This window comes from Moschus berezovskii, chromosome 15 (genome assembly GCF_049115385.1).
Source record: "Moschus berezovskii isolate FMDL1 chromosome 15, NW_MosBer_1.0, whole genome shotgun sequence".
Lineage (NCBI taxonomy): Eukaryota > Metazoa > Chordata > Mammalia > Artiodactyla > Moschidae > Moschus > Moschus berezovskii.
In genome coordinates, this window is record NC_142474.1 from 22,666,439 (window position 1) to 22,679,880 (window position 13,442).

General features: G+C 44.9%; 1 protein-coding gene across 5 annotated transcripts in view; it reads right to left on the reverse strand.

Moving 5' to 3' along the window:
* TM9SF4 (transmembrane 9 superfamily member 4) overlaps positions 1-13,442 on the reverse strand; it is a 55,838-nt gene that overhangs the window by 23,874 nt on the left and 18,522 nt on the right. For 4 of the 5 annotated variants that reach the window (XM_055435300.2, XM_055435321.2, XM_055435315.2 and 1 more), the window contains exons 2-3: positions 11,017-11,130; positions 5,945-6,044 (exon numbers count right to left, since the gene is read on the reverse strand). In XM_055435300.2, the coding sequence (XP_055291275.1) occupies positions 5,945-6,044; positions 11,017-11,130 (214 nt within the window). Of the gene's footprint in view, positions 1-5,944; positions 6,045-11,016; positions 11,131-13,442 lie in introns of those variants that run through there. The other variant, XM_055435320.2, reaches the window with a different exon arrangement.

Here is a 13,442-nt window from a genome sequence, read left to right on the forward strand (position 1 = left end):
TTCAGATACTGGTTTAGGCAGGGAGGGAGGTAGTGTAAAATCCAGCACTGGAGATTTTTAGCAAAAACATCTTCTTACTTAAGGAACTGGCACACCCTTGCACGCCTACAACCTCAGAAAAATCTGTTGCCAGGTGTCCCATGAGCAGGCACCAAGCTGTCAGGGACTAACCCCAACAGCACTTTCATGTGGAGCCATTCTGATAATTCTATTGGGATGATGAGGAACTTGGGCGAGCTGAAGGAGACCAACCAAAACCCACAGGCAGCACTAATGCATGAACCCACACCTGGTCTAACAGCTGCCTGTCAGAGTGGACCTGCCTGAGTGGGACTCCTGGCCTAGTCATTTGTTCGTTTGCTCATTTGTTCCTTCCTAAAAAGACTCTGATGCTGGGAAAGGTTGGGGGCGAGAGGAGAAGGGGACGACCGAGAATGAGATGGCTGGATGGTATCACCGACTCTGTGGACATGAGTTTGAGTGAACTCAGGGAGTTGGTGATGCATAGGGGGCCTGGCGCACTGTGATTCATGGGGTCGCGGAGAGTCGGACACTACTGAGCGACTGAACTGAACTGAATCTGGGTATTGGTTATATGCTGGGCTCTGAAGACACAATGTTGTACAGACATACTCATGGAGCTTATGGTCTAGTGGGAACACACTGATTAAATAAACAGGACAATGAGAAGATATAGTAAAATAAGAGAAACTTGCTCCAGATGTAGGAAGCAGGTCTAGGACAGTTTCTTGGAAACAGTAATGCTTGAAGTGAGCTCTAAAGGAAGAGACGATTAAAGAGACAAAAAGATAGGGAAAGACTATTCTAGACAGAAGGAACAGTTTGTGCAAAGGCTCCTTTCTGTGGGGAAGAGTTGGGGGAAGAGGAGACGACAGGGTAAACTTAGGCCTGTGTGGCTGCAGTGCAGACAGCAAGGGCGACCAGAAGTGCGTTGGAGAGACTGGCCAGAGCTGGACCTTAGGGGGCCTGTGGGCCACACAGGAAGTTTACTCTTCATCCAGAGAGCAACAAAAATCAATAAAGGGTTTCTAATGCGGTAGAAGAACTGTACAAAAAATATCTTCACGACGAAGATAATCACGATGCCATGATCACTCACCTGGAGCCAGACATCTTGGAATGTGAAGTCAAGTGGGCCTTAGAGAGCATTACTACGAACAAAGCTAGTGGAGGTGATGGAATTCCAATTGAGCTATTTCAAATCCTGAAAGATGATGCTGTGAAAGTGCTGCACTCAATATGCTAGCAAATTTGGAAAACTCAGCAGTGGCCACAGGACTGGAAAAGGTCAGTCTTCATTCCAATCCCAAAGAAAGGCAATGCCAAAGAATGCTCAAACTACCGCACAATTGCACTCATCTCACACGCTAGTAAAGTCATGCTCAAAATTCTCCAAGCCAGGCTTCAGCAATATGTGAACCGTGAACTTCCAGATGTTCAAGCAGGTTTTAGAAAAGGCAGAGGCACCAGAGATCAAATTGCCAACATCCGCTGGATCATGGAGAAAGCAAGAGAGTTCCAGAAAAACATCTATTTCTGCTTCATTGACTATGCCAAAGCCTTTGACTGTGTGGATCACAATAAACTGTGGAACATTCTGAAAGAGATGGGAATACCAGACCACCTGACCTGCCTCTTGAGAAACCTGTATGCAGGTCAGGAAGCAACAGTTAGAACTGGTCATGGAACAACAGACTGGTTCCAAATAGGAAAAGGAGTATGTCAAGGTTGTATATTGTCACCCTGCTTATTTAACTTATATGCAGAGTACATCATGAGGAACACTGGGCTGGAAGAAGCACAAGCTGGAATCAAGATTGCCGGGAGAAATATCAATAACCTCAGATATGCAGATGACAACACCCTTATGGCAGAAAGTGAAGAGGAACTAAAAAGCCTCTTGATGAAAGTGAAAGAGGAGAGTGAAAAGTCTGCCTTGAAGCTCAACATTCAGAAAACAAAGATCATGGCATCTGGTCCCATCACTTCATGGGAAATAGATGGGGAAACAGTGGAAACAGTGTCAGACTTTATTTTGGGGGCTCCAAAATCACTGCAGATGCTGATTGCAGTCATGAAATTAAAAGACGTTTACTCCTTGGAAGGAAAGTTATAACCAACCTAGATAGCATATTAAAAAGCAGAGACATTACTTTGCCAACCAAGGTCCGTTTAGTCAAGGCTATGGTTTTTCCAGTGGTCACGTATGGATGTGAGAGTTGAACTGTGAAGAAAGCTGAGCGCCAAAGAGTTGATGCTTTTGAACTGTGGTGCAGGAGAAGACTCTTGAGAGTCCTTCGACTGCAAGGAGGTCCAACCAGTCCATTCTAAAAGAGATCAATCCTGGGTGTTCTTTGGAAGGACTGATGCTAAAGCTGAACTCCAATACTTTGGCCACCTCATGCGATGAGTTGACTCACTGGAAAAGAGTCTGATTCTAGGAGGGATTGGGGGCGGGAGGAGACGGGGACGACAGAGAATGAGATGGCTGGATGGCATCACCGACTCGATGGACATGAGTTTGAGTGAACTCCGGGAGTTGGTGATGGACAGGGAGGCCTGACATGCTGTGATTCATGGGGTCGCAAAGAGTCGGACACGACTGAGTGACTGAACTGAACTGAACTGAATGGGGCAGCAGAAGCCATTATCTGAATCTGGTAACAGATCAGTCTGGCGATTTTGTCAAGAAAACATCAGCGATGCAAGGAACTGTCTGGGGTGATGGCAGGCACTATGCAAGTGAGCAGTGATGGTGGTCGCATTCCAGGGTGTGGGGAGGGTGGAAACAAGTACACAAATTCAGGAGCCACCAAGGAGGTGAGATCCAGGAGGCTTGGTGCTGAGTGATACAAAGGATGAGTGACGACGGATGCGTATCAGAAAGACTCTGAGGTTTCTACAACCCAATTCCAGTTCAAGTCCCCGGGCTCCTTCCTCTACCACAAGCCCTACCGCCCACTTGTCTTCAGTGAGGTCAACAGGGGACCTCACTTGAGGAAAGGAAGAACATACAGAGAGAGGAACAGGGCTGCAGATCAAGTAAGACGGGTATCACTTCTTGATATTTAGAAATTAGATTTAAACCAAGAAGGAGGACACAGTGGTCTAGAACAGCTCATTTCTAATAGAGAAGTATTCCTTTCAACTTTTAAAGCTGGGAGCAGTCAGCAAGCCACATTAAACGAACAGCAGGCTATGTGGACACTCATAAACAGAGAATGACACTGTCCTCTAGTACATCTGTGGCAGATGTCCCCTCACAAACCCCCCGCCGCATGAATCTTTATCAGTGTACCAATCTGAGAATCAAGAGCACAGCCCTCAGACAGCCCAAATGAACCTTTCTGGAAAAGGCAGTCAGGACAACAGAAAAGTGAAAGTCAAAGTGTTACTTGCTCAGTCTTGTCCAACTCTTTGCGACCCCATGGACTGCAGCCCACAAGGCTCCTCTGTCCGTGGAATTCTCTAAGCAAGAATACTGGAGTGGGTTGCCATGCCCTCCTCCAGGGGATCTTCGCAACCCAGGGATAGAACCCAGGTCTCCTACATTGCAGGCAGATTCTTTACCAGGTGAGCCGCCAACAGAAAGAACTGTTTTAGAGTTAAAAAACTTGGGTTAAGGGACCTTCCTGGTGGTCCAGTGGCTAAGACTCTGCTCCCCAGGCAGGGGGTCCAGGTTCTATCCATGCTCAGGGAACTAGATCCCAGATGCTGCAATTCAAGATCCTGCATGCTGCAAGTAAGACCTGGTACAGCCAAATAAGTAAGTAAAAATAAATATTAAAAAAAAAAACCTGGGTTAAAATCTCCACCCACTGACCATGAGCAACTTTTTCAAACCTCTGAAGCTGCTGTGCCCTCCACTCTGGCATGAAGGCCAGCGTACCTGGCTGTGCAGTCACAGTGGGAGCCAAGTGAGGCGGTACACAGACTGTGCCGCGTAAGGCTACGGACCCTGCAGCCACAATTCTTGGGCTCTGCCACCAACTCGGGGAGGAACCTGGGCAAGTGACTTCACCTCCTGTGGCTCACTTCCCTTGTCCATGACAAGTGGGTTTTAAGAGTGGCTACCTCAGAGGGTTGTTGTGAAAATTAACTAAGTTAAAGCACAGACGGGCTCAGAACAATGCCTGGCTCACTGTGAGAGCCATGTAAGGATTAACGGTGATGAAAATGATGACGAAGAGAACAAGGCTTGCAACCCAGCAGGCGTTCCATCAAGGCTGTTTCTGCTCCACTCAGGGAGGACATTTAACTTTAACTGAATGACGACGATGTGTCAGAGGCTGGGTCAGAAGTGGCAGAGAAAGACAGAGAAATGTAGGACATGATCCCATTGCTCAAAGAGCCTCGAGGCCACAGAGGGAGGCACTACACAAAGATGGAATACGATACAGTGTGGCAGGATAACTTCTGTACACTGTAGTTTCCATTTCTGTGAGGCAGGAACATTTCCTAGCTTCACGGAGGTTAAGGTCACCTCGTACCACACTGAGGTGTGCCCAGTTGTTGAGTTTTGGGCTGCTGACAAACCCACACCAGCTCACGGGAAGGGAGGAGCTGCCATGACGGGTCTGGAGGACAAAGCAGGTCAGGATTCCTGGTAGCAGCAAGGTGCTGGGAACACGGCGTGGTATAGAGAGAGAAAAGGTAAGTGGGACTTGCTTAGTGGTCCCTGCCAATGCAGGAAACGTGGGTCTGACCTCTGGTCTGGGAAGACTCCATGTGCCGCAGTGCAACTAAGCCCATGCCCAACTACTGAGCCCACACCGCAGTGTCCGTGAGCCGTATGCAACTACTGGGCCATGTGCCACAACTGCTGAAGCCCGAGCACTGCAACTAGAGAGTAGTCCCCACTTGCCGCAACTAGAGAAAGCCTGCAGACAGCAACAAAGACCCAGCACAGCCAAAAGTAAATAACAGTAAAATTATTTTAAAAAACAGGAAAAGAAGGGTATGCAGCAGGTAAGCAGGAACAGCCTAGGCCCTGAGATCAACCTCCATTCAAAAGCACCAGGGGAGACTTGGGGACTGGTGGTGTTGCCTGCTTTAAATCAAGGTCTGCCCCAGCTGGCCTGGGATGCCCAATACCCAACAGTAGGTACAGATGCTGGCTAGAGGTTCTGGAAACATCAGAACCATGTGCAGCTCTGATGGAGAAGGCGGCCCTTTTAGGGGCTTGCTCAATAACCAGTTCTCTCCTTCCCCCTCCCTAAGCTGTAAGAGAAGAGGAAAGTCTCTTCATTCTCTCAAAGTCGGGGGGTGGAGGGACATCCTTCCAATTTTTTATCTCCAGGAAGAAGACAGGCACAGAGTAAGTACTAATAATCATGTCCTCAACAGAGTCCTCCAAACATCTTTTAAGCCTGAAATTCAAATTAATTATTTGAATTAAAGTAAAACGGCTGCTATTTATGAACACATATGCCAGACACTGTGCTGGCTGCTTCACACATTATTTGAGGCAAGGCCTGAACAGCTTAGCAAGAACTATAGTGATGTCTGCTTCCATCAGGGCCAAAGATAATCACTCACTCTTAATTAAAAGGAGAGCTGGTTACAGAAGCCATGAGAGACAGAAGGGGATATCTGGGAATCAAGAAGAACCAGTCTGAACCAGTCTGAACAGTAGCCAAAGGTTCCAACTCTGAAGCCTGACTACACAGATTCCAAGTCCAGCTTAGCTATTAATTTACAGTATAACCAGTGACAGGTTACTTAATCTGTAAAAATGGGAATAAATACAACTACCTCCTTTAGGATGTTATGAGGATTGAATGAGCTAATATATAAACAAACTATGTAAAATGGTGTCCAGCACACAGTATGTGCTATCTAAGGGTTAACTGCTATTATCATTATGAAAAGATCTGAGTTCCTCTTTGGGACAGGGTAACAGCAGTGCCAGAGAAGAACTTACCCAGATTCTCTGCCTTGTAGGTTATTTTGCTGGGCTGGCAGAAGGGCAGCGAGTAGTATTCGTAAGGTAGCTGGGTACGAGAGCTGGTGAGCTTCACAGCCTGGTGGGAGAAGAGAGGCTGTAAGGGGACTTTCAATAATCCTCCCTGGTAACCACTCATCTTCAGTATATTCGGTATTATTATCTAAGAAGCAAACTAACTGCAGCAGACACAACTTTGGTACACTATAAATATACTCTACAATTCTGAATTATTTCACAGCTCACTAGTTTCAGGCTGCATTATAGATTTTGTTTAAAATCACAACCAAATCCAATATACACTCAGAATCCTTAACGTGTTGATATTCTTTGACCCTATAATTTCACTTCTGGGTATCTTTCCTAAGGAAGTAACTCCAAATGAGGGAAAACACTTCAGGAACAAAGAGCTCACTCCTCATTCCTAACCACAGTGGTCTTCTGCCTCCATTTCCTTGAGCCTGACCAGTCTTCTCCTGCCTCCAGCTTGGACCCTGCTCCTCTTTGCTTGATTCTCTGACTCCTTCTCACATTTGTATGCTCAGTCTCTTCAGTCATGTTTGACTCTTTGCGACCCTATGGACTGTAGCCCGCCAGGCTCCTCTTGTCCATGGAATTCTGCAGACAAGAATATTGGAGTGGGCTGCCATTCCCTTCTCCAGGGGATTTTCCTGACCCACGGATCAAACCCATCTCCTCCTGCACTGCAGGCAGATTCTTCACGGCTGAGCCACTGGGGTTGCAGCTGAAATTCTTCACCTTTGAGTCCTTTCCTAATCATCTTACCAAAGGAACTCCCCCAATTCCTCTACTTCAACACTCCTAGTTATCTTTGTAGCATGTCTGATAAAATATAATTATTTGATTTATTTTTCCCAAAGAAATCAGCCTCCCCTACTGGAATTTAAGATTTGAGGCTCATGAGGGCAAGGACCATCGTATCTCGCTCACCCAGGGAACCACTGTGCCTACAGATCTAGGCATACAATAGGTGCTCACCAAATGTTTGACAATGGAAAAAGAGAGAAAAAAGTGGAAAAACAGCCAAAAGCTCCCTAACAGGAAATCGGTCAATAAATCATAAACTAGTCACTCAATTAAATATTATGCAACCATTAAAGATGAAGTTTAAGAAGACCATGAAGGAGAACATTTAGGAACTGATGCAAGAATGTAGCTCTGGAAACAGTGGTAGCCACAGATTACTCCCCAAAACATGGATAAAATACAACCAATCAAAATGTTGCAAAAAATAAATTTTAAATGCAACTTGCTATTTAGACTCTATTGACTATTCCTCATACACCATCTGAAAGTATAAATAATTTTTAAAATCCAGGTCCAATCCTTACTTACTTAAAACTCTTGTTTTGGAATTAGGAATTTTTCTAATTTTGAGAAAGCAATGTGGTATAATATACCATGGTTTTATAACACCTCCCAGCTGGGCCTGGAGTAGTACCCCACACTCAATGACTATTTGTACAAAGAAATGTAAAAATAATCATATTAAATGGGACAAATACAGTCAATAAAAAATTCAGGTCAGGTCTTGCCTACAATGAATTTAGAAAAACCCTGGTTTCAGAGCTTTTTTAGATGTTGGATTGAGAATTGGGGGCCTCTATGAAGCATTTCATAAACTGCTTGAGGCAAAAATAATCAAAAAGTTATTATCTGTTATAACTACCTATTATTTTGTGTCTTGCAGTATTCTCTCCTCCTGGACAATCGAAGAAGAATCCACATTACAGAGAGACTGAGTCTCACCTTTGTGTCCCCTCCCGCCCTCTCTCTTCCCACGCATCATATATGTTCTCACATACCCAGCTTGGCAGGACTGAAGCCAGAACCACCCAGCCTTCCCCATACCACAAGCTTTGCTCTGGAGGGGGCTTCTGGCTGAGGCACTGGGAGGACAGGTCCTGCAGTGGTGAAGAGCTAGGCTCTGAAACTAACCTTTTGTCTCTCTCTCAATGTGTCCTTGGGCAAGATGGTTCACTTTCTTGGGCCTCAGTTTTCATAACTGTAAAATGTTCAGTAAATCTCTAAAAGATACAGTATCTGCCTCAGAGGGCTCTTGACGGGGGCATCTTGAGCTAAGCCATGCATAATGCCTGGCATGTAAATAATCCTCAGTAAGTGTTACTTTAATTATTGCTCCCCAAAATTACAAACAGACTTCCAAGGAAGAGGGATGCTCATGGCAATGCAATACACGGAATGATGCCTTTGCTTGTTACACTACATGGTTCTAAATGCACTTTCTAATAGTAATTCATCATGTGTATCTATCCACCCTGCCAGGCTATGTACTAGGAGCTGGTGACACAGCAGTAACCAAAAAAGATAAAATTCCAGCCCTTCTAGAACTTGATTAGTGGTAGTTTTTGATTTTCCATAAATGTATCATATTTTTAACCTCTAAACCAGTTAACTCCCCCTAGATAGTGCAAAGCTGCTTGAATCTAATGCCCCAAGTAAGCATGACATGTAGCAATTTATAATTTTGCAAATACCCAAAATGTGCTGGCAAACAAAGGCCTATGTAGTACATGACGTCACAGCCCTTCAGGATCCTCTGGTCTTCAGCTCTCCCTTTTGAACACTGTGATGCTTAGGATAAAAACTGTATTTTCATACAATCTCACTGCTCTGCTTTTGCACAGATCAGTAGAGATGTGGTTTCCCAAGAACACACTAATGAAGTAAGAAACATACACTTTAGGAGCAGAATTTATTTTCATAACTTTATAAGTTTTGCTAGCGCTTTTTACAGAATTGCTAAGGATTTGAAGGACTACTAAAAATTTCAACTATTTTGCCTATGGGGAACCAATACAGTCAAGAAGCTGGGGGTTTATGGAAGTGTGAGAATGCCAAGTACACTATACTGTAAACACTGCACAGAGAAAAAGACTAAGAAAAATATCCAGAAGTATTAGGAGCAGTTGTATTTGGGTGATGGCTTACTCCTTGGAAGGAAAGTTATGACCAACCTAGACAGCATATTAAAAAGCAGAGACATTACTTTGTCAACAAGGGTCTGTCTAGTCAAGGCTATGGTTTTTCCAGTGGTTACGTATGGATGTGAGAGTTGGACTGTGAAGAAAACTGAGCAGTGAAGAATTGATGCTTCTGAACTGTGGTGTTGGAGAAGACTCTTGAGAGTCCCTTGAACTGCAGGGAGGTCCAACCAGTCCATCCTAAAGGAGATCAGTCCTGGGTGTTCATTGGAAGGACTGATGTTGAGGCTCAAACTCCAATACTTTGGCTACCTGATGCAAAGAGCTGACTCATTGGAAAAGACCCTGATTCTGGGAAAGATTGAGGGCAGGAGAAGGGGACGACAGAGGATGAGATGGTTGGATGGCATCATCAACTCGATGGACATGGGTCTAGGGGGACTCTGGGAGTTGGTGATGGACAGGGAGGCCTGGTGTGCTCTGGTTCATGGGGTCACAAAGAGTCAGACACGACTGAGCGACTGAACTGAACTGAGAGAGGAGTTCTTTTAGCCGGGAGCTCTGGTACAAGGTTGTAGCGCTCCCCTGGTGGCTGGTCCTCGTGCCTCAGTGTGAGACAACTTTTCAGGGCCAGCCACTGCAGTGCCAGAGTTTTCCAAGGGACTCTGCTGTATCATAGTTTAAGGGCTCCCTCTGCTCAGTCCTGCTTCCCTCATTCCCTCCCAAGTGCCGACCCTGAGCGCCTAGTCAATAGATCTCATGTAGCAAAGCTCCACCTTAGAGTTTGATTCTAGGGAAAACTAAACATGAAAAGGTCCACCATCAACCCCCTGCCCTATCTGGGGCTTTGAGAATGCCACTCAGAGTCTGTTGTTATAGGAGACATTAACCAAGGTGTCAGCCTGTCCACTGCCCCTGATCAATCATATTTTAAGATGACTCTCTCATAATCCCTGTCACAAGTGACTGACACAGAAGTGGGCACCTAAGCGGAAGAAGTGAGGTTGCCTGGACTCTGATTTAGGACAATGCTTCCCAAACCCTCATCATTCATGTACTGACTTGCCCTATCTACCTAACATTTATTCTACTATTTGCTTGGGTATGATTCATTTTTAGATAAATACACTCATTCAAGAAACAAACATTTTATCGCGATTAAAAATGGAAAACAAACAATGATAGTCATGAAATCATGAGCTGAAGTAATGGCTATATTTTCTAGTATAATTAAAAGAAAACAGTTATTAAAATATATTTGTCAGCAACTTAAAATCATCTCATATATCACCACTCAGATATGCAGTGCATAGTTAAGAAATACTAAACCACAGAATCCTGGCAGAAGCTCAAACTGAAAAAACAGAATCCGTAATAGGCTGCGTACACACAGATGATATGAACTATGCAGAGAAAGCTGGTGACAGAGAGGAGGATGTGCGTGCATGTGTGCTCAGTCGCATCCAACTCCTTGCGACCGCATGGACTGTAGCCCGCCAGGCTTCTCTGTCCATGGGATTTCCCAGGCAAGAATCCTGGAATGGGTTGCCATTTCCTTCTCCAGGGGATCTTCCTGACCCAAGGACTGAACTCGAGTCTCCTGTTTGGCAGGCAGATTCTTTACCACTGCACCACCTGGGAAGCCCAGAGGAGGATGGAACAGCCCAAAAAGGGAGGCAGAAACATCACTGGGGAGGAGGCAGGTAGAGAGGCAGAGACACAGAAAGAGACAGAAAGACACAGAAGTGAGTACAGGAGAAAGACATGGAGACACCTGTGAAAGTGAAAGCAGAGAAACAGACCGAGAGAGAACCAGAAACAGAGCCAGAGTCAGAAAGAGGACGAGAGAGGAACACAGAGAGAGAACGCAGAGTCCCAGAGCGAGACGGGGAGCAGCAGATCCTGGAACTGCGGGGCCCTGGGCGGGGAGGACTACTTCCAGCTCCGAGCCGGGAACCCTCTTGCTCTCAAGCTGACTGGTCTGTGATCTCTGCAACCACGAGAGGGACATGACCAATCCCTGTGCTCCTGCAGCCAGGTCCTCTGGCCCAGCACAGAGGCTCCACAGACCCTGAACACACTTACCTTGATCTCAACGGGATCATTCTGGTGGAAGTTGATTGGTGCGACCCCAGGAACATAGAAGGCCCCTGTGTCACACGTGAGGGAGAAAAGCAGTAGGGACCACGGCAACCAATCCTGCTTGGAAGAAGAGAGGCAGCAGTCAGACCAGGGGAAAGAAGTGAACAACCCTCTGCGGCACCGTCGTGTCTGCTGTGAGTGACCCCATCTTACCTCCACTCTGAGAAGCCTGAGCACCTCCCCCAAAAACTGCCATCCAAATGCCCCCCAAAGTGATACAAGGCAGATTCTGCACTTCCAGAAATGAGCCACAAACTGAGCACAGTAATTAACATCAGGGCAAACTAATACAGGAGCCAGGGCTCCCCACTCCTGTAGCAATCTTCTTTTCACTGTTTCACATGGATCACTGTCCCATAGGCCAGTAGGAAACAAAGCTCACAACGTCCGGTTAATTCTGCTTCTCTACACAGCAATGGGCTCCCGTTGTCAGGAAGCTTGTATTTACCAATGTATTTTTCTACAAGCCATCTCCAAAATTGTCCTGACCCCACCACCTCCCATATTCCACCTCAACTCCAGCTACATTGGCCTTCTTACTGTTTCTTGACAGTGAGCCCTTCTGCACCCTCTGGGCCATCACCTTCACTGTTCCCTCCTCCAGAATGTCCTTCCCATAGATGGCTTCCTGGCTCATGTCCGACCCCTTATTTCATTCAGGCCTCTTTCAAATCCTCAGAGAAGCCCCCACTGACTAGCTGTCTAAATGGCCTCCTCACCCAGTCTCCTCTAACGTTAACATATAGCATAACCATGGGTAAGAGTTTTTTCAAAAATAACTAGATTTTAAAACATTTTGAAAAAGTAAAACATACACAGTAAATAATTCAAACAGTAAAAATGGGTACAACCATGAAAAACAAATCTTCCTCCTTCTTCAGCTCCCCACAGACAACTGCTAGTACCAATTCCTTGAAAATCCCTCTGGAGATATTCTGTGCACGTACAAAGGGAAGCATTCAGAACCATGGGCCTGCCTTGATATAACAACAACAACAACAGACTTTTATTCTTTCTTTCTGTGACAGAAAGCCTACTGACTGTGAGCTACTTACCAGCATCCAACCTCCTCTCCATCAAGTGGAGGACTTTCTCCGCTTGAACAGTCATCAGGAGATTCCGGCTCTCTCTCTGTGCTAGACCTCACGGGGCAGTCCTTAGATTGTGCGTGCTTTTGTGTGAGAGAAATAAATCCTGTCCTTTCTTTTCCTCTAATTCCTCTCTGAACCTGAATTCCAGTTAATAAAATGCAAGAAAGACAAATCCTGTACTACTGGCATATAAACTGTCATCCAAAAGTTAATTAAAAATAATAAGCTAACTCTAAATTTTTGAAAATGATGCAGAAAACAGGTAATCCAGATACCATCAACAAACTACAGAACAATTTATCTTAGACGAAGGATCAACAGGTGAAACATGGCAAAGGATGATTTCCATAATATGCCAGATCCTTAATATTTTTGCAACCAAAAGCAATTCAGAAATTTGGTTTAGAATTAATGACCATACCAAGATGATACTGTTAGTTTTAGCTATTAAAATGCCACTGCTTTGATATTCTCATATGGCTGGAGGAAATATAAACTGAAACATTTTTTTGGGGGGCAATCTGATACTCTGTAACAAAAGCCCCTCAAAATTGCAGTCTTTGACCCTGCTCATACAGGAAACTCAAACGAACTTCTTGGACAACCCAATACTTCTAGACATGTTCAGAAAAATATGCCAAAATGCCAAAATTTATATAAAAGAATGCTCACCACAGGATTATTTAAAATAGTGAAATAGTTCTTACAACAGTAAAATATCCAATATTAGTGGAATGGATCAAATTATGGGGTAACCACCTATCCTTTTATGTAGTCATTAAATAGGATGATATATTTTTTCAGTAGGAATATTTGAGCTTTAGATTTAAGTAGAAAAATTAGGGAATAGAACCCTGCTCAGCAAGATCTGCTCTTTTTAAAGTTATGTTTATGAAAATGAGGCAATGTTTTCCTTTTTTGTATGTCTGTAATTGGGCTTCCCTAATGGCTCAGATGGTAAAGAGTCCGCCTGCAATGTGGAAGACCTAGGTTTGATCCCTGGGTTGGGAAGATGGCCTGAAGGAGGGCATGGCAACCCATTCCAGTATTTTTGACAGGAGAATCCCCATGGACAGAGGAGCCTGGCAGGCTACAGTCCATGGGGTAGCAAAGAGTTGGACATGACTGGGCGACTAAGCACAACAGTTCTGTATTTTCCAGTTTTTCTTAGGGGATTATACAAATTTATACCAATTAAGAAAAAAATGAAATAAATTAGGCAAAAGAAAACATCACTGTTCCGAACACCTAGGTTAGAGCCAATTGGTATGGAAGGAA